Here is a 27,278-nt window from a genome sequence, read left to right as displayed (position 1 = left end):
ATCAAGGGAGCAGTGGCCAGCAGGTCAAGGGAGGGAAGTATCCCCCTCTGCTTTGCCCTGGTGAGGCCCAACCTTTATTCAGGTCTGGGACCTCCAGCACAAGAAAGGTGTGTTAAGGGCCTATTACAGCGAGTCCAGAGGAGGGCTATGAAGATTATCAGAGGGCTGGAGCCCCTCTTCTATGAAGAAAGAGAGAGCTGAAGATGTTCAGTCTGGAGAATAGAAGGCTCCAGGGTGACCTTAATGCATATGTTCCATATTTAAAGGGGGCTTGTACAAGGAGAGTGACTTTTTATGTGGGCAGGTAATGGTAGGACAAGGGGGAATGGTTTTAAACTGAAAGAGGGGAGATTTATGTTAGAGGTTAGGAAGACATTCTTTACAGTGAGAGTGGTGAGGCACTGGAACTGCCCAGAGAAATTGTGGATGTCTCATCTCTGGAATCGTTCAAGGCTGGTTTGGATGGAGCCCTGGACAACCCGATCTAGTGGGAGGTGTCCCTACCCATGGCAGGGGGGGATGAAAACAATTATCTTTAAGGTCCCTTCCAACCCAAGCCATTCTATGATTCTGTGTAATGATTGGTCACATGTGGAGCAAACCTAAAGAAAGATTAGCTTGGCATTGAGCAGAAATTACACAGAAGAGACATAGATCTCTTACTGAGTATTTGTTTACCAATATACTAGTGTGGGTTATGCAAGCTGTGATACCTCAGTGGTGCAGTAAGGTAGACTGTTCCTTTCCATCAAAGTATATGATAGATGATTTAAATACACAAGAAAAGTATAATTAACAATGAACACTGTACAAGGGAAAAATAATTATTTTTTTCAGAGGTAATTCATAGGCTTGACAGTGGGAAGTACCTATCTAGAACCAGTGATTTAGCAGTGACAGGAACGGGAGCCACTAAGCTATTTAAAATAAACATTTGAGAAATGGGAGATGGCTCATACAACAGTCATGTTATCCATGCTCCCATTTTGCCAACATCTAGGAGAATTTCAGCTCTCAATGAAAATTACTTGAGAAAATTCAGAGTAGGTTTCCAGATCTCGAACCGCTTATGATCACTGAATATTTAGTTTTGGTTGTCAGTATGACTTGGACACAACTCAATGTGTGAGTAAATGGGAACTAGGAAGACAGACTAAATGACTGGAAAGCTTGCCTCTGAACTTATTTAACTGCAAAGAGCTACAGATCAGAAGGCAATACTATTCAATAAAGACAAGTCATAATTATTTTGATGCAAAGTGATGAATAAAAAGCCTTCATCTTAGGTTTCTATTGCTTTGGAATCACAAGATTCCATACATTCCATGGAATATATCACAAGATATTCAAAGGTGTCTTTGAAAAGTGGGTACATTTAGAATCCTGGAATATTTTATCTGATAGATAACAGTGCCTCACTAGTCTCAGATTGTCAAGGTTTTCTACTGAAAAAAAAGTGATCTATTTGATCTAGCTGATGTGTATTTTCATTTCTGCTGGACAACATAATATTAAAACTCACTAAGTTTACCTTGTTTTTTAGCATTGCTTAGGTATTTTTAGCAAAATGCAAAAATGAAAGCATCAGGTTTACCCCTTTCATGTATTACTGACTCAAAGTGTGCATGCTACTGAAGTGTGTAGAAGTTTTATATATGTTTGTGTATATATGCAAATTTTCCTATATATATTTATGAATATATTTATGAAACTTTACTGGAAAAATTGCACCAAGTTTAGAAATACCCTTTCTTCTTCAATATTTGCATGTTTATGTTTTCAGGGAAAGCTTTTTATGCATGTACACATTGAGCAAAATCATTGTTCTAAACACTATTGTTCTGGTGGATATGAACACAACTGCTACAGCAAAAAGCTTAGCTTGCAGTTTTTGAATATGGTGAGATAAATTTCTTACTACCATCATGCAAACAAATATAAATTCTGTATTGAACATTTTTGCTTGCAAAGATGCCTTACCTGTCTGTAGCTACATAGGAAAGCTCCCTGAAGTGTAGCCTGCAATTTCAATTTTTCACTTTTTGTAGCATGTAGAAGATGAATGTTGTTTCTCACCTCTCTCCCTCTTGCCATCAGAGTTTAGACCAACAACAGCCACACAATCAGTGCATTGTTTCAAAGCAACTAAAGGCAATGCATTGTTATGCTTTTATAGCAACGTTTCGGGTAGTTAGTGAGGGAAAGGGAAGTCCCTAGAGGTATGTTTTGCCCGTGAGCTGGAAGCAGTCGATGCCTTGCCAAGAGCATGCCTGTGTGCTTGCGGCTCCTGGGACGGGTTGCCCAGACCCAGCGGGAGCAAAGGCCAGGGGGCGGCGGTGGCTGCTGCCCGGCCGCCTTTGGCTCTCACTAGGGGTCGCAGGGTGCCAAAAAATCAGCATCTGCTAGCAAGGGCAAGGATGCCAGGCCTCTGCAAATCGTGTTCAGTGCCATCACCTGCAGGCTGAGGGAAATCCTCAAGAAGACACGCAGGTTCCACAAGCTGGGAGCATCCATCTACTGCCTTCTGTCCTAGTGGCTCTGGTGGCTTGATAAAACGAGTGTTTTTTTTTTTTTTTTTTTTCCTTTTCAGGTAATCCATGAAAAAAGCCTAATGCTGCTACAGTTGAAATTATTTTTATTGCTGAACTAAATCTGGCTCTTAACTGGAGATTTGGCTAGGCACTGTTTGCTATATTATGCTCATTAAATGCTTGCTCACTGTTGAAAAATTAATAAATTTTATTTGTAAGTTACAGTCTTTTTTTTTCCACAGTGAGGTCCTTTAGTTGTTCCTGGTATTTCAACACTTCTCTAGCAAAGTACCTGATTAACATGATTACATCTGTACTATCTGGACAGCTATGTAAAAAATGTTGTCTACATCAATAATTTTTCTTTTGAAAGATCTAGTACTAAAATCAAATGACAGATTGGGGTTCAGAAATTTTTTCAGATTTTTTTTTTTTTATAAAGAATAGTTTTTATTTTAACAAATAAAATACACATTAACACATACTTATAAGATTTTTTTTTAATGTTGTGACAGTTCTGTGAGTTCTGTGTAATCATAAGCACGAGCATACACCTTGGTTCTTTTGCTCCATGCTTGGAGATTCTGAGAAGTGCAGATGTATGATGCTGTTTTAAGTCTGTACTTATACAGTAAAGGCTTCAGTTCCTATTCTGAAAAGGGCACCCCTGCCAGGACATAGGAAACCCAAACCTAGATGCCTGGAGCATGTATAGTAAATCTGACTCTTCAGATTGGTAGCACACACATAAAGCAAATCTGTAGTGTTTTTGCAGTGAGACTAGACACTGTATCATGTGCAACATAGAACTGTGGTGGTATAAAAGATGCCTGGGACCTCTCTCACTCTTAACCTTACTCTGTAGATACATGTTTTCAATTTGGCTTCTTGGAAGAATGAAAATTTATGTAAATGGTGGTTCCACGTTCTGTTTTAATTGTGGAAATATTTTGTTCTCAGACTTTGGGCTGGGTCCTTTATATTGCATGTATGCATGTATGTGTGCACACAATTGACAATAATTGTCAAGTCAGTCATTTGTGACATCTCTAGTATTGAAGCTTGTGTAGCTTGGGGAGGGGGGTGAAAATGAGTTGCATGGACTTAGTTCTGTAACTGTTCTGAAGGAAAATTCTACTAAAATGCTTGCAAGTTGAGTTAATGCATACTTATATTCTGTGTGTATGTGTAATTATTGTAAAATATGCATTATTTACAGCAAATGTTGATTGGGGGTTGCACAAAATTATCACCTTGGTGAGTGAAAGAGCATCAATTTTTAAAATACAATATGATCTCTGAATGCTTCAGACAATGGAAATTAATTAGTGCTGCATGGAGACATCAGTGTTGTCTTTTTTAAAAAGGTTGTACTGCATAGTCTAGGAAAATGGTCTATTGTAGCAACAGGCAATTGAAAATAAGCACAATACAAATAATTCTGGAGAGAGATGGAAAATACGAATGCAATGAAATTAGTTTTCTTCATGATCTCTTACTACTGAAGATTAAAAAAAAAGTATCTAAACTACCTAAGGTATATGCGTGTTTTTTCTGGATTGCTGCACTGTAAAATTCAATAACACCTTTGTTAATGAAATCCTGTTGAAAGGGGTAAAAGTTCTCTGCCATGTCGAGAAGTTTAATAAATGTTATTGCAAATAAAACAAAGCTAGTAACTATAGGACAATATTGTTGTCATTGATAATGTTTGTATTATAGTTTCTTGCTGTTTTTTGTAAGACAATTGCCATTCTTCCTTTTGGGAGTTGGTGGTATGTCTTATTTACTTTTGGTGATCCTAAATTAGAAGAATACGTTGTGTCTATGTAGAAAACCTAATTAACCCATGGTTTCTCTATTGACTTTTATCCCTCACCTTCTGTCTTATTGTTACGTGTTTTCTGCAGTAAATTTGAAGGACGTTATCGTACGTTATAACTTGCAATGTAAACTAAAACACAGATTTTCATCTGAGCAGTGCATTGCTCAAAACAATGAATCCTGTTCTGCAAGTGTTGAGCTTCATCTTCTAAGAATCAATGGAAGATCAAAATGCCCAGCAGTCACTCAAGATCAGGCTCATCAGAGGCTTTCTTCTGTCAAAAATCATCCAGTGACTCCCAGCTATGTGACAGTATGCTGAATACTGGAGGGTAAGATTAACCCGGTGCACCTAGTCAGTCTGGGAACAACAAAAGCCACTTCACAGTCTAGCAACAACAGTTGTTCATAACGCAGGGTGGACAGAATTTAAATCTTTTTGTTATGGTTATTCTAGAAAAAAAGTGAACATGGTGCTTTTTCATCCAATCGGTAGACCACAATTTGCCACCTGCTAGAATGTCACCTAAAGTTGTTTTTAAAAAATAATAATAATAAAAAAAATCTCAGTAATGTCAAAGTCATCACTTGTATTACTGCTACTTTTATGTGAGGGTTGCAGAGGTGTCTTTGATTGGAAAAGACTGGGAATCTGGACTATTTACCAAATACTAGCTTTTAGTTTCACTGGCACTGAATTAAATCCAAGAAAATATTTGTGTCTCTCTGCTTGATGGCAAATACAAGCTACATTAAGCATATTTAAAAAATAATTTATAGACATAAATTGGACCAAATCTGAAGCTGGCTTTCCTTGTTGTTGTTAAGATTTCAGTGACTACTTTATAATTTTTTTATACTCTGGTTTACTTATTTGAAGGTGACATAAAATGCATATGTAAAATAATTAAATGACAATAAAATGCTTGTTCAGTTCAACTTTAATCAAAAGGCTGTTTTGAAATTCATAAGTCTCAGTAATAATGTATTTTAAATTAAGGAACTGCTTACTAGTACCTGAAGTAGAATTATACCTTAAAACATTGTAACACTCAAAATGATAAAATGATAAAATTGAAAACTGCAAAATATTTAAAAAGAATCACAGTAAGGTTTATGACAGGAATAGTAATATTATTATTGTATTTTTTGTACTTGTATCATCATTCCCAAAGAAACTGTTCACCAGCAATCACTGTTTAGGAAGATCACTGAAAAGTAATCCTGTTCAGTTCATATGAAAGTAAAAGGTAAGTTTGCTGTAGACTTTGACAAGGAGCAACCTCTTACAAAACTGAGAATTGAACTGGGTGCTTTGCCAATTTGTAAAATTAAACTAAAATTTCAAAACAGTTCCTTAACTGTATTGCTTGCTAGATAATAAAGTAAACCAGACAAAATCAAGTTGGCAGACATTTAGATGTCAGTTCTTCATCTGGCAGTCTGTCTGCATTCTGAAGAACTGCAAGCTAAGCTCTGCTAAGCTCAGGGCTCATAGGCTGTGTTTTTTAATTAAGGGGAGGGCAGGATGCCTCCTCATACTTGGAATGCAGCTAGTTTCAGAGAAGTGAATATTTAGTATGACCTCCTATACTGAGCCTTCTAACTTTGAACATTGCTTTAACAATTAAGCTCTTCTGGCCCTATGTTTAAATAGCTGTCCACAGCTACTGCAAATTGATTTATTGCCTGATGGGGATCAGGGATGCTGAGCAAACACAGAACAGTTTCTAATTTAAGTATTGCACCACTGGTTTTGTTGTTGTTGCTTGATCACTTGTTTTAACATCAGCATGTGTTCTCAATGTAGTTTTATATGCTCTTCTTTTGCAGTTTTTAAAGCATTAAAAATGGAGATGGCATAACACACAGCTCTAAGCAGAATGTGGTAGGGTAATTATTATTCAAGTTCACTGATGCTGTCTGTAAATAGATACTGTTTAAGTTGTTTACATAACTTTGCTTAATTGTAAAGATTGGGTATAATATTTTCCATCTGAGTATCTGCTGCAGGCTGATTTGTAGTTTTGATTTCTTGTTCTTTAACATTTCTTTTAAATATTACCTTAAATTACCCAGATATTTGAAAATGGAGCTCCCAAATATATGGGTTTGCTCTTAATTAAAAGTTGTAGCAGTATTTTTGGAAGGTCTTCAGTACACTCAGCCTGTAGGAAATGTACTTAAATCTTGAGCAGAACAGAAAGGAGGAAAGTATCACCCCTGAGGTCAAAGGATGTATCTTTTTTGTTATTAAGACTATGGACTTCTATGCCACCACAATCAGCCTTGAATGCAGCTTCAGCAGCTATCTTACCTGGGTATCTCATCTGCAGTGACATTTTACATGATCATTTTGACCTATGCCTTACTTGGGTCTGGAACTGAGAAGATGAGATGCTTTCACACGCTCAATGCTCCATGATGTAGCTATGGGATGAAGAGGGGCAGGCTGTCTGATTTCAGTAGGGAAGAACTGATCTTGCAGCATGGTAAAGTTGACACAACACTTCTTTCTTTCTAGATGTTTTTTTACTGGAAAGTGATTAGGAGAAATCAGCAGTGGGAATGGTGGGTGTGTTTTGGGACAAGGAAATTGCTTGCATAAAGTACTGGGCCTGAGATATTAAGACTAAAAAGAAAGAGAAGGAGGGTTGCAGGCGATCAAAACTGCTTGAACAGAGATGTAAGGCTATACCCTTGGCCAAGCACAAGGGTAACTGTGTAATTGGGTTATAAAGTTGAAGAGCAAGACCTACTTTTTGGTACATACCCAGAGCACAGAACATACAAAGAAGGTGAATGTTGACATGGGTGGAAGTTAAATCATGTGAAAAAGCCTAAGAAAAGAAGCAACTAGACAATGGGAGTGAAAACAACAAAAAAATAATTATGCAGCTAAATGTGAATCTGAGAGTGAGGAGCTCCAGAATAAGATTAAAGAAGAGTACAGCTAGGACAGCTGGAACAGTGATGAGAATCAGACACTACCATTAACTAGATAAGAAAAACAAAACTAGGATGAAGAGCCAAGAGCGAGGAGAGAAAGGAGAGAATGAGTGCAGGTTAGAAATAACAAACGAAGATAAGGAAAAACAGGGACATGGGGAGCAAACAGGCGGGAGTGTTCTATTTAAAAAAAAAAAAAAAAAGAAAAGCCCTCTCCTGGAGCTTGGAAGAAAACTCAAAGGTTGCTGTCACCCTTCTGTCAGTAATACCTGTGAAATCCAGTGCTGGAGAGACTTGCTCTGCCTCAAATGCTAAGCCAAACACAGGACTGTGCTAGCGGGTACTTCATGGAGAAGCAGAAAATTCAAAGCGGTGGATGAATTATGTGGGTGCCATTACTGATGTGGCTGTTGCTGGCAGAAGACTGGTCACATTTGTCCTAGAAGAGAAACAGTGTTGAAAGTCTTTGGAGAGCTGAATGACCTGAAGACTTCTGTCTTAGCCCTTGCCTTTGCAACAGAGCTCCTTGATAAAGCTGTTTTAAGACTTTAATGTTACACTGTGTACTAATTATTTGCATCTTGTTTTTGGATGTGTGAAAACTCCAGGGTTTGATCAGAAGCAGCTCTGGATGCTTGGTGAGTAAGATTACTGCAGCTGAAGCCAGTGGAAACTGGGCCTTGAAGTAAGTGTTTTCTATTTGCCAAGTCCTGACAGGTCTACAAGGTATCAAGCCAGACGATCTATAACTGTCTCAAGTGTAATATTCATATCCCCTCATCTGAGGGGTGTATTGTGAAACTAAACTAATTAATATTTCCAAAGCAGGTGAATACCAAAAAGATCCGTTAAAGCCCACAAGGAAATTAATAGGTCTGTATGCAGAATAGGATCTGAATGTGTGTGTAGTGAATAAAGCATACACCACGCTTTCAAAAATAAACATAAAACATAATACTGATGGGCTTTTTGAAAATTAAACACAGAGACCTCTGGGGGGGGGGGGGGGGAAGTATGTGGACATACAACAAACAGCTGTTTCATAATACATGAATAGATGTGTGACAGAATGGAGAAACAAGGCCTCACAGGTGAGCTCATTGCTGTTAAGATAATGACTGCTTGATTTTTAACCTCAAAAGTTTCACTATAATTTATATTGTTTATTTGGTATGTATCTGTGTTATACATGCCTGATTATCTATTACTGTGGAGAGGCTATTTGCCACAATGCACTTCCAGCTTCAGTACTTCCCTATTGAGTAACAGTTTATAGAATTGGGAACTCCTAAACATAGCTTCAACTGTTTTGGAAGTGCCTGAGGTACCTAACGGACTAGGAATGGGGTTAACAGGAGATAAAAGTGGGTACCTAACCAACTCCCTCTGAATTTCACTGTGTTAGCCCCTTGAAAAATCCTGAGAGTCCTGAGGAGCTGACCAGTACTGGTCTTGAGTCTTCAAAGACTTCAGCATGTGCCGAGTTTGGTGCATGTGAATAAGCCCATTGTGTCCACCCACCTAAAACTGCGCACGAGACTGAGGCCTAAGCAGGAGACAGATAGCCAAAGAATGAGGAGGAGGTGCGAGCAACGGTTTCAGACATGTGGTGTGTTTTTTTTTTTTTTTAGTTCTGTGATTGTCTGTCTTTCTTGCAAACTTGTCCTTTTTTAAAAAGTTCTTCTTCTTGTGTGTGTGTGTGGGAGGAGCAGAAAAGCCTTTAGTTGACTGGATTTAAAAAAAAAAATAAAATACTACCGCCACTTATCATGTAATTGTGTTTACCATTACCTGTGTCACTGTAATATATGTCCAAACAAGGAAATTTAAAGAAAAAGGCAAAATGCTTGGAGTTCTTGTTGTCGCTGTTGTTGTGTTCCTTTGGTTGGTTTCCTTCCAGCTCAAGCATTCTGTCTTTCTGGCTATGTGTTCGTTTCTTTGGAAACGGCTGTAGGATGGATTTTTGATTGACTGTGTTGTCAGATGGATTATCAGAGTTGTGAGCTTTTTAGAATGGTAGACATGAACGTGTGATAAGAAAAAAATATTTTGTACTTTAAATGTTTCAAAATTTTGCGTCATAAAAACAAGCTAGATTGAATATTTAAGAGGTCACTTAGGGAAAAGTTTATTTTTTAAAGATGTCAGCCAGTTTAGTTACTAGGAAAATTTTATTTTAATGTGAGGAAAGGCTTTTACTAATGTGACTGATGGGAATATTAATACCTAAGCAATGTAGGATAGCTTCTGCAGAGCTGCAATGCTGATTTTAAAGAGCAATTTTAATGTGTAGCTGCTCTGGATTACAAGCAGAAAACAGCTTTTACCCTGACCTATACCCGCATCTATTTGTTACAGCACTTACGTGCACAGATTTCTGCGTGACTCCCATCTAGCGCTTCTGAGTTTGTTTCCTGCCTGAGTCAGGGCTCAGCAAGGCCAGCTGTCCTCTAGCCTGCTGGCGGTTGGTGCTGCTCTGCTGGTGCTGGTGCTGCCGAGGTCGGGGGCAGATTGCTGGGGGTGACGTCAGTGCGTACCTTACTGCAAGAGCTAATCCCCCGCTGGGGAGAGAGTCTAATAATCTCCTCGCTGGGGAGACTGGCGTGTTCAGGATCGCACGTTGTATATTCTTCCATGTCTGCAAAGCAATCAGCAAAGTCAGTGTTTCTGAAGCTCTATTGACTAACATGGATGCCTGCTCGACTGAGGTTGTTTCTATTTTTGTGTTGAGGTGCATAGGCACAGGAAAGAAAATTGACTTTTTACAGGTGTGCGTATCAAACAAGACTGACAGACCAGCAAAATTAGGTTGGGGAGGTCCAATAAGTGAAATGAGAAAGTAATCAAAGATGCTGTAAGACAAAATATCCCATTTGTGGACATCCAAAATAACACAAGCTACATTTCTGCTTGGATCAAGCTGACTTCTGTAGCAAAATACAGCCTCCCGAACCATGACACAATACAAGTGAAGGCAGACATCAGCCCAGCCAGTGCTCAGATGGGATGACACAAGGGTCTCCAATAGCTTCCTTGGACTTAGCACCAAGTGTTTGGCGTCACTGGTCAGGGAAATTACATTGAGGAAGAGGGGAAAGAAAAAGGCCACAAGTTTCCCAGGCTTCTCTGTGATGTGGTATGTGGTGGTTTATGCAGGCCTTGTGACATACAGCAAACTGAATGGCTGGGACAGAGACTGTTATTCATTACGGAGGGCTGCAACCACACTTTCAGTGGCAGCCACTCATTATTTGGCTTTCAACTCCAGAATCTGATGGAGCTGGGAATAACATGGACACGGATGGGATGCTGAAAATATAAGGTAGCATGGCGCGTGGATGCCTTATAGACGTTGACCTTACTTGATGCTAGACTCTTTAATATGCTCTGCTATTAAGCTGTTATTAGCTCTGTCTTAACTGACCTTTCCAGTTCTAATGGCACGAACTGCTGAGTACCCAACCAGAGCAGCACCAAGCATTCATCTGCAGGAGGACAGAGGCAGAGGAGGGGCTCGGGGAGGGAGGACGGTATGCTTTTTGTCTCGTTTTTCCCCTTTTCCTTTATTTTTTTTTCTTTTCCTTTTATTTTTTTTTTTCTCCTTAGCAGCCCTTGCTATAGCAGCGATAGCAAGCTGTGCCTGTCCGGAGTTTGCGTAACTGCCTTTCCCGGTGCCCTGGCCCCCCCGCCGCGGCACCTGGGGCTGCCCGAGGCCGCCGGGGGAAGGGGGGGGGGGGGGGGGGGAGCTCGGGGCGGCTGCGCCCTAAGGCGACGGTGAGGGGCGCGCAGCCCTGGCAAAACTGCCGGCGTTTTCCGCGGCCGCGGAGCCCCCGCTGGGGCTGGCAGCGCTCCTGGCACGGCCGGGGGAAGAAGTGACCGGCTCCGGATTTCCAGCCCTGCGACAGGAGGAAGGCGACCGGGAAGTGGTGCGGGGAGGGCCAGCCTGTGCGGGGCTCGGATGCGAGGGCGAGCCGCAGCCGCTTCTTCGCGGCAGCCCTTTCAAAAGTCCGTGTTAAATGTGACACCCCGGCGAAATGGGAGCAGCAGAAACTCCCCGCTACCCGCCCCTAGCCCCCTCCCCTTCTCCACCTCCCCCCCGCCCTTTTCCATGGAAACTCGTAAAAAGGAGGAGGAGGAGGAGAGTTTGCTACGGAAAAGTCTCACCTTGGTCTGAAACAGTTTCAGGCGTTTCTGCAGGATCGGAGCTGCCCGTCTCGGGGGAGGGGAGGAGGCAGGCAGGCAGGGAGGAAGATCTTTAGCTACCTATCTCTTTCTCTCTCTCTCTCTTTTTTTTTTTTTTTTTCTTTCTTTTTTTTTTTTTTTTCCGCTCGCTCTTATTTTTATTCCAGCAGCACTTCTCTCCACCCCTCCTCCCCGCCCCCCCTCCAGGTTGATCGGCTGAGAGGAGGCTTTGCGCGCTGATCCCTCCGGGGGCTTTAAAACAAAACCCGGCCCCGCGCAGCCCGTAGCGGCTCGGGGCGCCTCGGCGCTGGAGCGGAGCTGGGCACCGCGGAAACTTCGCTTGGAAAAGAAACCTCCACCGCTTTCCCGGGGATCCACGTGAGAGCAGGAGAGCCCGGCTGCAAGATCTCAGCGCTGCTGCTGCGATTTTACTTTTTGTTCTCCTTGATTTTTTTTTTTTTTTTTTTTTTTTTTTTTTCTTTTTGTTTGTTCTTACTTTCATTTTGGAACCGGTTCTCAGCTGCTTGGCTGAATTTCTGGAGAGCAGTGGACCTTTTATATTGCCTTCCTCTGTTTTAAACAAACTATGGACGCTTAAACTTTTCTCTTTCCCCCTCCCCCTCGCTCCTTAACCCCCACCCGTCAGCTCATGGGGCTAACACTGCAAAGCAGCCGCAGGAGAGCGAAATACACGGCCACTGGTTTATTTTCCCGTCTCCTAAATTGCAGTTAATTCTTCTCATCCTCCTCCTCATCACCCGTTCTCTCGAGCTTTTTGGCTGCCAGGAGTCGATCTGCGCGTTGTTTTTATCTGATCTCGATTCTTTTGTTGTTGTTTAAATGCCGTGCGCTGCTTATCTAGAGAGAGAGCTATATGGAGATAGAGGCATATAGTGAATGCGCGTGTGTTTCCATAAGACTATCAAGGGAGCAGATCAGAAGCAGCCCGGATCCTGACCCTGACTGTATGAATAAGTAAGCAGGATGCTGACGACTGTGTGTTAGTTGCCTGTAAGGTTTTCGTAAGTTAAAGGGGGACGGAGGAGAGGGGGCGGGGGGGGGGGGGGGGGTCAGACCACAGACAGAGCGTAGAGTAAGTGTTTGTGCGGAGGGGGGGAAGCTCTGACACTTTTCCCTGCTCCCTCCTGCCTAGCCGCCGCCTCCCATCACTCGGGCTGCGCGGTTTGCCGTAGCGGACCCCCCCCCCCCCCTTTTCTTTCCGTCCGTCCTTCTCTCTTTCTCCTCTCCCCTCTCCCGGTGGCGGTTCGCTGATGTGCAGCCCGGATCCATCTTCCGGCAGCAGCAGCGGGACCGGGGGCGGCGGCGCGGCGGGAGGCGGGCGCGCAGCGGGGAGCGGAGCGGGGCGCGGGCAGCGGCCGCCGCCGCCTCCTCCTCCTCCGCGGGAAGTTTGCCCGGCCTGTGGCAGAGGCGAGGGGACGCCCTGACGGTCGGGAGCTCCCCGAGCTCTCCTCGTCCACCCCCTTGCGCCCAGCTACGCACCCAGCCGCTTCTCCCCGCTGGGCTGGGGGCAGGAGGGGCAGCAGCGCTCATGCTGCGCGCTGCCTTGCGCCCGTCTGACCGGGGCTGCCTGGAGAGCACCGGCTCTCCGAGGAGCCTCTAGGTGGAGAAGGAAAAAACAAAAACAAAACACCCAAAAAAAAAAAACCAAACCCAAGCCAACAAAAATAACTGACCGAGCGAGCAAAATCCCAAATCAACCAAAAAAACCTGTGGTTCCTCCATCCCTTACCCTCCTTTTTCAAGCCGGCGTGGACAGCTGAACCGTCCGCCTAATTCATCTGCGTCCTGTCCACCACCTCTCTGCCCGAGGGAGGATGAAAATGCTTTGCTGGAGGATGGCACTGTGGCTGGCCGGGTGGACTGTCTGTGGGAAGCCTTCCTCCTGCTCTGGCCTCGATTATGACTACACTTACGATTTCACCGAAGAGGATAAAGCCGAGGCGATAGATTACAAGGATCCTTGTAAAGCCGGTAAGTGACTTCCACGTCCAGGGAAGCTCCCCCCACCCTTTTCCCGGCCGGTGGCCGTGTCTCGGCCGCAGTTACGCCGTGTGCTCGGGGGGCAGGTCGGGGGCTCACCTGCTCCTCCTCGGGGGCGCAACCGGAGCCCCGCGCCCCTCTCGCTCACCTAGGGAAGGCGCCCGGGACTCCCCCGGCTGCGACCCCTCCCCCCGCCCTCCGTGCTGCCGGAGGGGGGCAGGAGGGGCTCCGCGGGGGGCTGCGGGCTGGCCAGGGACGGGGCAGCGGCTGCGGGGGGCGTCTCGGCATGGCTCAGTGGTTTGCAGGCAGGATCGGGCCCCGCCGCACCGGCGGAGAGCGGCCGGGTCCCGCAGGCGGCGCCGGAGGGCGGCGGCGGCTCCTCCCGGGCTCCTGCCCGCCCCCGCGGCGGCAGCGGGCGCCGCCTCCCTGGGCTGCCTTCTCCGCAACCTGTCACCCCTCCTCGGCCCGGAACCCCGGCTCTCGGGGCCGCCCGCAGGGTTGCCGAGCCCGGCGGTGCCTCGGGGCGCCCCGTCGGAGCGGGTGGCTGCGCTGCGCCCTCCTGCTGCGCGCCCCACGCAGAGCCGGGACAGCCTCACTGCAAGGGAGCCTTGTCCTACAGCACGTCCTGATGTGGGGCTCCGGTGCCTTGCTCTATGTATACAGCCCGCGGGCCGCTGAAATTATCGGCAGCCTCGCTTATCTTACAAGCCTGGTTCACTGGTGTAGCAGTGGACAAGTGACTCTTGATGCGATCTTCAAAACGTACTGCGAGCCACGGTGGTGGTACGCTGCCGACAGCTTTATTGTCAAAGAAGTGCCTAAGTTTTCCAGCAGTCTCCTTTGCATTAATTAGTTATTTTATATTCTGAAAACTAGTTCAGCCAAAGGTTGTGTTCGCTATGTCTGTGTGGTTTTGTTTAATTTATTGAGGAGAATGTGGTGAACATATATGCCAAATATGCAGACACTATGTTTTCCTAATCACAAAAATATTTTGTTCCTAAGTGTGAATTGTTAGGTCCTACTTGTCTACAACTGAGGAATGCCCAAGTTCAAAAAGAGTAGAAGCAACTGAAAACAAAACATTATTACTTTTTTTCCAATTAGCACTCACAAATGTAAGCGACTGGTCATAATTAAGTTGAACTTTTTTTTTTTTTTCCCTGTTTTGTAATTCTTTAAAAAGATTCATACAAGTTATTTTATTTAATGAGGTATAAGTGTATACTCTGTCTGCTGTGGGATTTCTGTTATACTTCTTGGTTCGCAGTGGAAGTAATTAAAAATTACAATTCATGACAGTGTTTTAAGCTTATGCATGAAAGATGATGGTAAGACACTGTGAAATATGATTAGTGTTGACAGTTCCCTGCCATCACTTTGTTTTGTTTAGTTTAGAGGAAGAGACATACTTTTAGAAAGTTTGGCCCATTTAGTTACTTCATGGAAGTTCTTGCTGCTGCTGCTGCTTCTTGAGGTGCTTACAATCACAGAATACTACTGTGATAAGAGACAGGTAGATGCATGAAAGATTAGTTGTATGTTGTTCTCATTGATTTTAAAGCAATTGAACCTCTGAGCGAGGTTCTATATTCAGTAAATAGCCCATTCTTGTTATTTTAGCATACGGTCATTCTTCAGAACTGAAAATGCATGGTACTTACTGCTGCACACTGTACCATACACCAATTGTTTTTGATAAAAAGTTAGAAAGTTTGATGTACCAATGTAACTGATCTTCTAAGACTAATTCCCAAATACTCTTCCTTCTAAATCTTCCCTAGAGGCTGCATTAGTACTAGCTTGTGAAGTCCTGATGCGTGCAATCCCCATCAAAGATGATGATAATTGTGGATGCTCAGCCTCTTTTGGAGGATAATGTAAATACACATTCTTGCTAGGTCAGTTCTTACCATCTGGGGTGGATAGAGGACTCCCATGGGTAATTTTGCTGTTATCTGTCATTAGGATGCCTTCCACAGTGAGGCTGTAAAGCAGGACAAAGCCAGGCTTCACACCTGGAGGTGTGAGTTGTTCATCTTCAGGTCTGTGTGGCTCCTCTATATGTAAAATAGCTGGATAAAACCAGATAATCCTTGCCAGGATTGTGTTCACCATATGCAAAATTTGTATCTTAGATATAATTAACACCTGCTTTTCCTGCAGGGCCTACAGCTGAGGCTGTAGAAGTGCTGTTTTTCAACTGTTCAGGCTGGTAACAGTTAGGTTCCAGGTATAAGTGAATTTTGTCAATTTGGTACAAGGTGAGAAACACCCAAACTCAGTTAGGATTTTACATAGTAATGTACTTCAAAAAATGTTGGAGAGTCCTATGCAATTTTTACAGATCTGCCAGAATAATTTCATCTACCCTAATATGTAAGCTAATAAAATCCTTTGAAACCAGCCACAACTAAGATCCCAAAATATGCTGATGCAAGTTGAATTTAACTGTATTTTAAAAGTTGCTTGTATTCTGCTTTTCTTCAATCAGTAGTGTTTTCTGCTTAATTTTTATTCCACAGACCACGTAAAAAATGTTAATGGTTTCGTGACATCAAGCACAATACACAAAGCCTCTAGCCTATGGCTAGATATGGTTATAATTCTATACAGATAACTATCTGTAGATACAGCTCTAACTCTGTTGAATCAGAGACCTTTTGGTAGGCCCCCTTTTTCCTTGTTGTTCCCTTTTGTGGAAGAGCTGGGGAACTCTACCAGAAATGGAAAGAAGCAGTCTCTAAGATATTATTTATAGGTTTTTTTTTTTTTTTTTTGTGATTAGTTAGAAGTATTCTGAGTGTATTTTAACACTTAACGAGAAAGGTCTCATTTTGTCTAGTGTGCTTAGAACCATACTGTTCCTCAGACTTCGAATTCCCAGAAGGAATGTAAGGTGCATTTTAAAAAGTACATTATATTATAGTACAATATATTTAAAAAAAATATATATTTCCAGCTTGAAAATTGAAATCTACAGATAACAGGAGTTTGATAGATGCAGAGTAGGGTTAAGAGTTGTTTCTGGAACTGATGTTCTCCGTTGCATAAAAAACTGCAGCTGTTTATACAATAAACCCAAGCTTAGTCTCAGCAGTGAAGCCAGCACCTTGAGAGCTCTTGGGATAAGGGGTCTCTTGGAAGAGGAGCCTGGGGAAGTGCTGTTATGATGGTGCTTAGGAGAAGAGATATGGTAAGGAAGCTTTCAACACTGAGGAGACTAACTTGATGAGCTGTGTGGTTTCCTGTGTGTTTTTCTGCAGTCCTTTAACCTATGTATGAATTTTGGGTCATGCTACTTCTTCTAACAAGTATCCTGGCATGCTCCAACAGCGGGATGTGATGTAACATGGTTTCTGTGCTTCTGATGTCTCACATATTTCCTTGTGTCTCTCTGCAGGATATTGCCCTCAGTGTTTACCATTGTGAAGTTCAAGTGTAAGGCATTCTTAGTTTATCTTCTCAGATCTAATTTGCCGGAAGATGCAAAGCTGGGAATGCCATACTCATCACAATGATAGGCTTTAAAGAATCTAGGAGCATAGATCAACATTTGTATAAATCAGGTATTATACCAAAAATTAAAATGCCTAATTAGATTTAAATGGGCATTGTCAAGCTTTTCAGATTGCAGTTTGCACCTACATTAATCTCTGGATTCCTGAGGCTTTTCTTTTTTTTGTGTGTGTTCACAGCTTACAATGAATTGAGGATATTGGTTGAGAAACATTCAGAATGAGATGGGTAGGAAATTTCCCATCCTATAATACTCATTCGTAGTCTGCACTTAGTTGGAATTAAAGGTTTTTGAATTCTTCTGTTTCATTGAAAAAGACAAAAAAAACCCACAAAAACAGAGTAAGTGGTATTCTGGGGTGATCTTCCAGTTAAAATACTCATTGTCTTGTGAGAAGTGAGGAAACGAGGCTTAGCTTTGTTGCATATCTGCATCACTGAGATCTGTTGCAGCCACTGGGCAGCTGGCTATCCTGAGATAAATCTCTTTTATAATTTCTTCTTGGAGGTATTTCATTTCCTAAGAAATTATTAAAGGTTAGGGGAATAGGCTCCAAATTGAATTCCTTGATCTATTGTTTTTTCCTGGTTGTGGGCCTTGGTTGTATTTGCACCAGAAATTGGCTTGCACCAGAGACCCTTCCAGGAAAAACCCAGTAGTTAATTTGGATGATGTTTTTTATGTGATGAGAAACATTTCAGCTGTATGCATGCTAATATGCAGTTTGGTAATATGAAAAATTTTAAAACCTGTAATTATACACTTGAATCTTTTGCATAATTTATGACTTGAGATCTTTTGTCTTTGTTTGGGTTATGTGGAAAATTCAGGGAGATACCTTCTGTGGTTTATACTAATACAGAGTTCTGCTAATACCATTTGCCATATTGACAGGACTGTGGCTGTTCATGTAGCAAACTGACAGTGTAGGCAGCTGAAACAGGAACTGGCTCTTCTAAATGGTCTGTCCTAAATGGCCTCCAACCTTCTGTGAACTGACTTACAGGGTAAATCAGACTACTGAAAAAGTTAGGCTTTTAAGTCATGTTTCTTTTTCAAAGGTCTACACCATTACTTTCTTTGTGATGCCCTTTAATGTGGTATCTCAACACCTTTAAAAGAGATTTGTATGAACATAAAGTTCTTCTACACTTCACTGGAAAGATTATTTCAATAGTGAAACTTGGGGAGAACTGTAGTAAATGGATAAATTTGACATTCTAACTTTGTGAATATCCTTCCATACTAAAAGCTCAATTTCATGTCCAGACCACTCTCCATAGGGATCTGTCTCTGAATATATTTCCGGTGTGTCAAGCGAGTGACCTGAGAGGAGTGGTATTACATCACTGCAGAACAAGCCTAATTGACAAATCTAATTGAGCTTGGAATCAGGTCCCCCAGGCAAGCACAGGAACATTCACCACACCTGGATGTCTGCCTTATGTCATTCTTATTGCCCCTCTGGAAAACAGGGTTGATAGGCTCATGACATAATTCCATTCACTTCTTTTTGGAGAAAAACGGTCGCATCTGTGGTGCGTGATACTGACAGAAGGGCTGTAAAATGGAAGAGTCAACTTCTGGCTCTCACAGGCACAGGGGACCTTGTGGAGGAAAACAGACTTTTTTTTTTTCTTTTTTTCTTTTCCCCTAGATGCATTACAGTACTCTAAGTTTTATAACAGTGAATAAACTAAACAAGGGGAGAAAACTCTATTCTTTGTTTAGACAATGTGTGTTTATCTTTAAAATAAAATAGGTTTTTATGGTCCAGCTTTAGATTCATGAAAAGTCGGTTTATAGAATGCTGAAAAATGTTGTGGTTGTACAACATTCCTTTTATTTATTTATTTATTTTTATCAGAAGGGAAGATAATGCTTTATGTATTCCAGACAAAATCTGAGCTTTGGGCTTTAAACATTTTCAGTAGGGTGGACTGCATTTGATAGTGTTTGTCAAACTTGTCTCAGTCTCATAGGGGTTTATCTAACTTTGTTTTAGTCATCACTGGGTACAATCCATTCCTCCCATTCCTGATCACAAACAACCTGTCCTCCTCCCTGCTACCCTTCAGAGTTATAGCCACTGAAAGTGTGACTAGAAAAATCTTTGGGTATTTTTAGTTCTCTCTTTGTAGGACGTTTTTCTTTGCCAAGAAAGTGCCAGTGGTCGATCTGTTAATGTTTTAATGTATGTTCATTCTCCATGTCTTCTGCTCCTCTTTTACTTTTTTTCACGTATCTTCTCTTTCATTGTTCCTATGACAAGTTTTCCTTGTTTTTGGATTCTCCTTCTCCTCCGAATGTGCTTCCTACTTGCTTTTCAGCTTTTTTTTTTTTCTTTTTTCTTCTGTGCTGCCTGTCCACTGTCCAGTCACCTAATCTTCTTCTCTGTGTTCTCATAACTTATTCTCTTGCTTGCAAGTAACAATTATTTCCTCCAAATATAGCTTCCAGCTCCTCATTTGGTTTTCCGTAAGACAGTACTTTGGTAGTTCTGTAGCAAAGAACCATCTTTGCCCATGGCTGGACAAACAGAGGAGAAGGATGAGTGGGCTGTGCATGACGGTGTTGTTGGGGGCCTAACAGTGGAGTGCTTAGTGGGTTGCCAGTGATGTCTCAAACAGTGCATGTCAAATGCTGAAATATTCAACTATAAATGTTTATACAGAACACATACATGAACCTTTTGTCTCTGATGGACTCATGTACCTAAATTTCAAGATCTGATGTCCTTGCTGATAAGTAGAAGCAAAAGTGCTAGAAGTACTTGAAATCTAAAACTTGTATAAAAAGACACCAGAACAGGTATGCAACCCATATTATGAGTCTCTCACAGACTGCTTCAGAGGCAGTTTTTACTCATATGGATGCTCTCATGATTCTATTTGCTTGAGAAATGATCTGCAAGTGCAAATTTTGAGTGACTATAAACCTGTGAACATCAAGTGTTTGAAAATATTTGAGCAGATAGCTCTTACAGAGCAGGAATACTCCAAAGTGTATGTTTGTGGGTTTTCTCTTCAGTGCTTAAAACCAGATTGTGAATAAGACAAAAATACCCCCAAATCAATTTTTTTTTTTTCCTAAAATAGTTCCTGATAGTTCCTGTGCTTTTTTTTTTTTTTTTTATTATTTTGAGGTGTGTGGAATATGATGCATAATGGAGTGCATAGCATGAAAGTAGCCAGCTTCCTTGTTCTGTATTTTATTGACAAGAAGACCAATAATTGACTAGGAATTTTTTTTTAATTAATGTTCTTGGTTATAGACTATCTTGCAGAACAACATGCCTGCTCTGAGGTATACTTTTAGTCATTTAAAATGTATGAACATCCTTAGCAACAATTTCTATTATATGAAATCCTTCAAATTTTCATTTTGCTTAAATTTTGTGTAATTTTTAATTTTAAAGTAGCCATAAATCATACTTTAAAAGTTGATGCTACCCAGCAAAACAAAGTTCAGCTGTGTCAAGACCATCTGTCTTGCTGTCTTAATGAATTTCAGTCCTCTTCCTACAAAAATCGAATGGCAGAATGCAACATTTGAAGGGTGCAAATGCCTCTCCAGACACATTGTGTTCCTTGGGTATTGTAAGCTCTGTGGTGTAGTTTAAATATCTGGTCTTGGAAGAAGTGAGGCAGCATGGACAACAGCTGAGAGGAATATATCTAAAGAGCTGTGCGTATAGGTTACATTATTCTCATGCTGGTAGCGATAGTTAAACATATTCCTAGTAATAACTCTAATTGGTATTAAACAAAAATTAACACACTTTATTAGTGTCTGACATTTTAATAGATGTTTATTAGGTACATTCTTACTGTCATGGGCATTGTTTCACTGAAGATGTTCAACATTTTTCCACTTCCCCTGGTAAGCAGGATTTTGAATAGGGCATAGCAATTCTAGAAATGGTAGCCAAGATACAGAGCTCCTTTATGTTTCCAGATGATGTACCCAGATAAGTAAAGAAAATAATTTCAGATGGTTCTTATATAATATCAGGGTTTATTTAAATAGTTTACTTGCACAGCCAGTTATATTTGCTTTCAGGCAGAGTAGTTTTAGAACAACTCTGCGGGTGTGAGAACATGACGATGAACTGCCCAATTTCTCCATCTGGTAAAATGTCCTTATATTTATAACAAATTTGCATACATTTTCATTTTTTTTTCTTGTACTCAGTTTTCCCCCCTTTACTCAACATTGCTCTTACAATCATGCTCTTACCTTGGTTTTACTTGCAGGTAGGTTAAGCTTCACTGCTTGACAACTGTTTCCATACTTGTGTCTATTTCAGCCATTGTAAAGGTGTGTATGCATAGAGGTCAGTAGACAAATTAGGTATTTTTTGTTAAGGCAATCTGCTTAACCTCTTGTTGACTAAAAGCATAATGTGTTTCAATGCAAAGCTGTCAGCATCATTATGATGGCATATTAACATCTTTTACTGATCTTCATCTTAGTACCAGGATCTTTAATCTATCCATCTGCCAACCCCTTTGTCATCATAAAAACTGCTCAGTCTTTCTCTAACCACGCAGCTATACAAGATGATTTCAGAACTAAATTCTGGAATCTCTATTACGTTGTTATTGATATGCTATAATAGCATTATGTTATGAAAACCAATATAGATTAATCTTTCATGCGTGGAAAGGAATTATTAAATCAAAGCAAATTCAAAAAACAGACAACCAGCCCTCAGGCACAAGAATAACAATCAAACCTTTAAATAGTTAAGGAATCAAGTTCATTCTGGTGTTTTATTCAATGAAGTATAGGTTATTGGGAAAACTGTTTAATGAAAACAGATTAAAAAGATGTTCAATTTAGAAAACAAATTATAGAGAAGGACATGATAAACATGCAATGTAAGAAATAATACAAGAAGATTAAAGAAGAAAAATGATTTTTTTTTTTTCTACTGTTATTAGTCTGTTAAATTCCAGAATGGTACATTCAGAGCTGAGTCAAGGACATATGCACCTTTTATACAACTTTATTTTTAGACAGAAGTCTCCTACAGGTTGTTACTTAGGTAGTGCTCAGACATGGGATTTGGCGTTTACATACATGTAGGCAGCAGGAGCATCCAGTGCTCTGACAATTAATGGTGATAAGATTTTCAAGTGGATGTTATACCTCAGGCTTCAGAGTTTAAGCCAGTTTTAGTAGCTGAAAACAAGGATGAACCCTAGTGCATGGCAAGATTATCCTTGTCTACCTACTGCAGATTCTTGTTCCTCTCTGAAGCAGCTGGTAGTGACTGCTGTCAGAGACAGGACCTTGGATGTGATCCAGTGTTGCAGTTCCTTTGTTCCTCAGCCTTTCCTAAATGCTATTTCAGAAACTCAGCATTTGTAGCAAGCCTGAAAAATAAATGCAATTTGGCTGTTTTGGGAAGTGAATGAATTTCAAAGTTCAGTATGACTGCAAAGACATTGAACAGTATTTCATGTTTTATAGATTATTTTTGCATGCTTACCTTTAAACACATGTATTCACTTGCTCACCTGATTATCTAAGGAAGCATCATTAAAGCACAGTTACTTGTAGAAGTATCTATTATAAGATCATTAAAGTTGTGTATACAGGTTGTGTGGGTGCTTTTATATCTTTTATTTTATTTTGCGACACTGGGAAATATTGTGTTAATTTCTGTGTTAAGCATGATCTAAAGGCTATTGAACTCAGTGGGAATGTTTCCAGTTACTTTAGAGATGATATTTATAGGTAAATAAGTAATAAAGTGCAGAGCTGACTAATTTACTTGGCCTATGGCTCGCTTGTATTCATGTGCTCACATGCTTTTCACTTTAATGAAGGCAGTTGGATTTTTGCCCCAGTTTCTATAGATGTCATCACTAATACAAGAGTATCATGAAATCTTGCATTCAGTGACCTTGTGATTGCAGGTTCTTTCTTGCTGGACTGGGGTGTGAAAAAAATCCAGCAGCTTGCGACAGCATCTGATTTTTTTCAACACCCCCCACTCCAGAAGCCTCAGGATAAGAATGGATTTAGATTACTACAGTAATTTATCAGTCTTTAGAGATAGGTTTTTCTTGTCATAGCTGAATACTCTATTAAATGTTCTATCTGATGAATGGTTAAAGATACTGACAAGCATGATGGTTGCAGTTGAACATACAGTTCCTTATCTGTTTAATTTCAAGAAATGTAGTCAAAGATAATAAGCCATTTGTTAAAAAGTACTGCAGGCATATGAAACTGGTGTCAGTATAGTCTGTGATAGTATCAGCCAAATCAGGTACTCTTAGCTAATATTTGACGAGCACTGAAAGTCTCTTCAGTAGTTTACAAGACACCATTATTAAAACATTTCTTATCCCAGTCTATCACAGAGGCATTTTAGAATCTATAAGGATCTTGGAAAACTAGAAGGAACAAGTGGAAGGACAGGTGTGGAAAATATATCCTTTTTTTAAGAAGTAGAAGAATTAGTTAAATGGTAAAATATAAACAGCAGAAAAAGTGTATTTTTTTTTCCCAAAGCTATGCAACTCATTACTTTTGTATTTCCAAACATCTGTTTTCTTTCTGATACTGTTTCTTCACTGTTTTGAACTTCAATCATGTCCTGAGTGAGAAATGCAGGTGATGAATGACACTAGATTTGACTGAGGATTCTTGTTTGAAGGCATTCCTTTGCTTAGCTTTAGTTATGGAGTTTTCTGCACTTATTAAGCAGGAGAAAGAAGGAGAAAAATCTTTACCCATCATGAAAAGCTTCTCCTTTTAGAGTTCATGGACACCTTCATCTCTGAATGGTGGGAATGCTGGGGAGGAAAGAGTGTAGGAAAGGTGTTTCTATTTTTTAGTCCTTTTATTTTTATCTGCAGTAATGAGGATGAAACCTTTTCACACATGAAATACAAGTGAAAATACAGAAACGCAGGTGAGATCTTTTGGATGTGTTCATTCATATACCTTTCCATTGGAAGTAGCTGAATTAAGTGTGAGTTGTAACACTAACGGACTTCAACTTGGAAAAAAAAATATTTTTTCCTGGATAATTTTTCAAGAGTAAAATAAAGTATACATTGTTTATTTGTATTATGGTACAGAATTCTACAACATTCAATGTTTTATTCTGTTTCATTGATCTAGTCATTCTAGACCCAAGGAAATATAGGAAGTCAAAGGTTTCCTGAATTATTTAGAAAGACTTGGTTACAAACGTAAATCTTTTGTCTTACTTAAGTATGAATAAACTCAGAATAAAGGCCCTAAGAAAAAATAATCAAATTAACATAAATATTAATACTCACTTCTAACTTCGATATTTTATGGAATAATAAAATTTTATTGATCCTTGATTTCTGCTCATGTACTCTGTCTTGGCTTCATTGACCTAAAATGTGCTAGGTCATTTCAGTGGAGAATTTCTTCTTTCCTCTCCTTCCAACAAGCAGATGATGTGTCACAGAAATCAGCAAAGATCTTGATAAGATATTGAATCCACTTGCATGTGCTAAAGAAACAAATTAGCATTCTCATTCTTATGTGCTAATCAGTTCTGATTTATTTATTTTTTTTTATGACTGTTCTGGTACCAAGATAAATCCTGTCAACAGCTGGCACTCCACTCCAAAGGAGAACACATGGGCAGGATATCAGAGAGGTCCTGACTTACTCCTGCAGGGACAGAGACGAGTGCAGGACTCATGGCTCCCTCAAAGCCTTTCCTTCCTCCACTCTTTATAATCAATTTGGGATTTAATTTTCCTTCCTTTTCTTTTTTTTTTTTCTTTTTTTTTCCCTTTCCTCCCTGAAGCCTCGGGTGCCTGTGTTCCTGGCAAGGTGCTTAGAGAAATCAACTGGAATAGGCAGACACCACGGAATGCTGCATGCATTATCTACAGGGTAAAAAGGTAAAAACTGAGGTGCAAAAAAATGGATTATCCTGTGTTGAGCCCTCTGCAGCTGTGGATAAGCCATTTCCAATACAAAATTCTGTGAGTCCATTTTAACTGCTCTTGGTATTCAGCTGCTACTAAGGCAGTAACTTTTAATTAACACAATGACAGGCATATCAAAATTTCTAGAGGTATATTGTTCCAACATGTAATTTGGATAAATATGGAGGAATTGTTCTCACACAGGTCTTCTGTTTTTACTTTCTTACACTGCTCTAGATTTTCCAGGAGCTCTTCTACCTGGTAAAATGCCATAGCTTATAAAGGTGGTGTGTCTGAAAGTTTGTTAGGCTTCTTCTTTGTGTAAAGTTGGTCAAAGGAAAGTAACTAACTTTCCCTGAACTACCATACCTACAGCAGCACTGCCTTGTTTCTCCACTCCTGTGATGAGATACAGCAGGTCCTGGGGTGTGGAAGAGCCTGCCCTAGTGATGTGTTACTGGCCTGGACTGTGGGCCATGGTATGGACTGCATGATAGGGAGCTATGCCCTTGTCAGGTGTCAACAGCAGTCAAGGAAGGTATTGTTATTTTTTCTCTCTATGATAAATCAGCGTCTCTTTTAAAATCTGATTTGCTTCCTGGCAAATTTATGCAGGGATATTAAATGCATTACAGTGTGTTATGTTTATGTGCTGATATGTTTCAGGCTGAATTTTGCACTACTTTTCCTTTTAGGATCTCTTGTTACTTCTAATGAGATGAATGGCATGGTGACATATATCACAGGACAGAATTTGTACCTGAGAAAAAAATAAACTTAAGTATCTTTTTTTTTGCAGAGGTCCATTGCACCTCACTACCTGGTTACCCCTTTCCTGGTTTCTGAGTTTTGTGACGTTTTAAAATATGTCTATATGTTGGCATTGCAAAGGAATAATTTTTTTGAAGTGCTATTATGCTGGACTAATTTCCCAGCTGTTTTTAAACAGCTGTTTTTAAGAAACAATTAATTAGCTGTTGTTCATACACAATACAGAAGATATAGTATTCCCAGGCAGGGAATACTGGTCACCGTCCTTTGGGTGCAAAGGGAAACTCATTTAAAATGTTTTTGTTGTTGTTCCCCTGTACAGTGGTGAAATTATATAGAAAGATGATGTAGCACCAAGGGCAAGCATAGAGGAACTGTTGAGTTGCAAGCCAAAGTACATCATTAGGAACACTCCTATTATCTGGAAGTCTGACTTCCTGTCTCAGTTTCCTTGTGGGTCTCAATGAATGGCAGAAGAAATGGAACACTTTCCTGCTTGGCCAAAACCTTTGCTAAATTACTCCTTTGGCTGCAAGCCACACTGTGTATAATAAATGCTGCAGCTCCCCCCTGAGTCTGGAGGGTACTTGCTGCAGCTCCTAGGGGTCGATGGGTCGATGCAGCTCCTAGGGTCCAAACTTTAGGGAGTCTATGCTTGCAAGACAGACCCAACCTTTCTGTGGATGTGGTAATGTTTAGGTGTCATTTGTACATGTGCAATTATTATTATTATTAGTGATAAAGAGTAGTAGGCACGTTGCCATTTGTTAATGCAAAATTCTATGAGAATTAAGGGGTGTTAAAAAAATGAATTATGATAGGTCTTTCATAATGGGTCAGTTATTTTAATATAATGAAAATAATATGGTGTGCTTCACAAAAATTACCAAAGGTACATTTAAAATAAGTATACTTTAAAACAGGCATTCAGTTCAATGACTAATTTCCTGCTTTTTCTTCCAAAAGGTTTACCACATGAATTAGTATACACACTGAAGTTCTAAATATAGTTTTATTGAAGAGTATAAAAATAACATAATAAAGATTTTTTTTGTCTGCATCTTAAAAATGAATCATACATGATGAAACATAAGTTGCAGACATCCTATTAAGTGCTGTTTCCATATAAGATGTATCTTTCTCATTCTATATATAGAACAGGATTTTTTTGATCACTTTCATCTCTTTTATTTGTCATCTTCAGTACATTTCCTCTAACACATATCGAAAAGCAAAACATTCAGAATCCTATCTTCACTCTGCAGCACCAAACTTTCAGTTCAGTTGATGTTGTCAGATTTTATACTGTCTATTTTCACTATATTTGGCATGTAAGGCATCCACAGCTGACTCAAAGGAAACTTAATGAAATGTATACCATTTCCCAATAGCCTATAAGCATAATAGAAGAGATACTCGGGCAGTGTTTAATATTTTTTGGCTTGTTTTGCCAAATACATCCAGGAGGAAAAACGTTCTTAATTCACTGGAGACCAGAAATGCTCACTGTAGTTAGCACTCTATAAGTGTTGCCTTTCAAAGGTTTCATTCTTGAGCATCAGCCCA

General features: G+C 40.5%; 1 protein-coding gene and 1 long non-coding RNA gene across 5 annotated transcripts in view; one reads left to right on the top strand and one right to left on the bottom strand.

The window, feature by feature from the left end:
- Positions 1-396: 396 nt before the first annotated feature.
- LOC101795168 (uncharacterized) lies at positions 397-13,375 on the bottom strand. 2 transcript variants are annotated; one of them, XR_011809035.1, is made up of 5 exons: positions 13,237-13,375; positions 11,469-12,356; positions 9,670-9,942; positions 7,574-7,743; positions 397-4,716 (listed from the first exon to the last, which is right to left on the bottom strand). It is a non-coding gene; the product is annotated as an uncharacterized lncRNA (long non-coding RNA). The 2 variants fall into 2 exon arrangements; XR_005265428.2 differs by having other exon boundaries at positions 7,574-9,942.
- The window catches only part of TLL1 (tolloid like 1), a 127,634-nt gene continuing 113,677 nt past the window's right edge, over positions 13,322-27,278 (top strand). For 2 of the 3 annotated variants that reach the window (XM_013108632.5, XM_038178459.2), the window contains exon 1: positions 13,322-13,478. In XM_013108632.5, the coding sequence (XP_012964086.3) occupies positions 13,322-13,478 (157 nt within the window). The remainder of the gene's footprint in view (positions 13,479-27,278) is intronic. The other variant, XM_072037335.1, reaches the window with a different exon arrangement.

Source organism: Anas platyrhynchos, chromosome 4 (genome assembly GCF_047663525.1).
Source record: "Anas platyrhynchos isolate ZD024472 breed Pekin duck chromosome 4, IASCAAS_PekinDuck_T2T, whole genome shotgun sequence".
NCBI classification, from domain to species: Eukaryota; Metazoa; Chordata; class Aves; order Anseriformes; family Anatidae; genus Anas; species Anas platyrhynchos.
The sequence above is the reverse complement of the archived record's forward strand: the minus strand, read 5'-3'. Positions and strand labels throughout refer to the sequence as shown.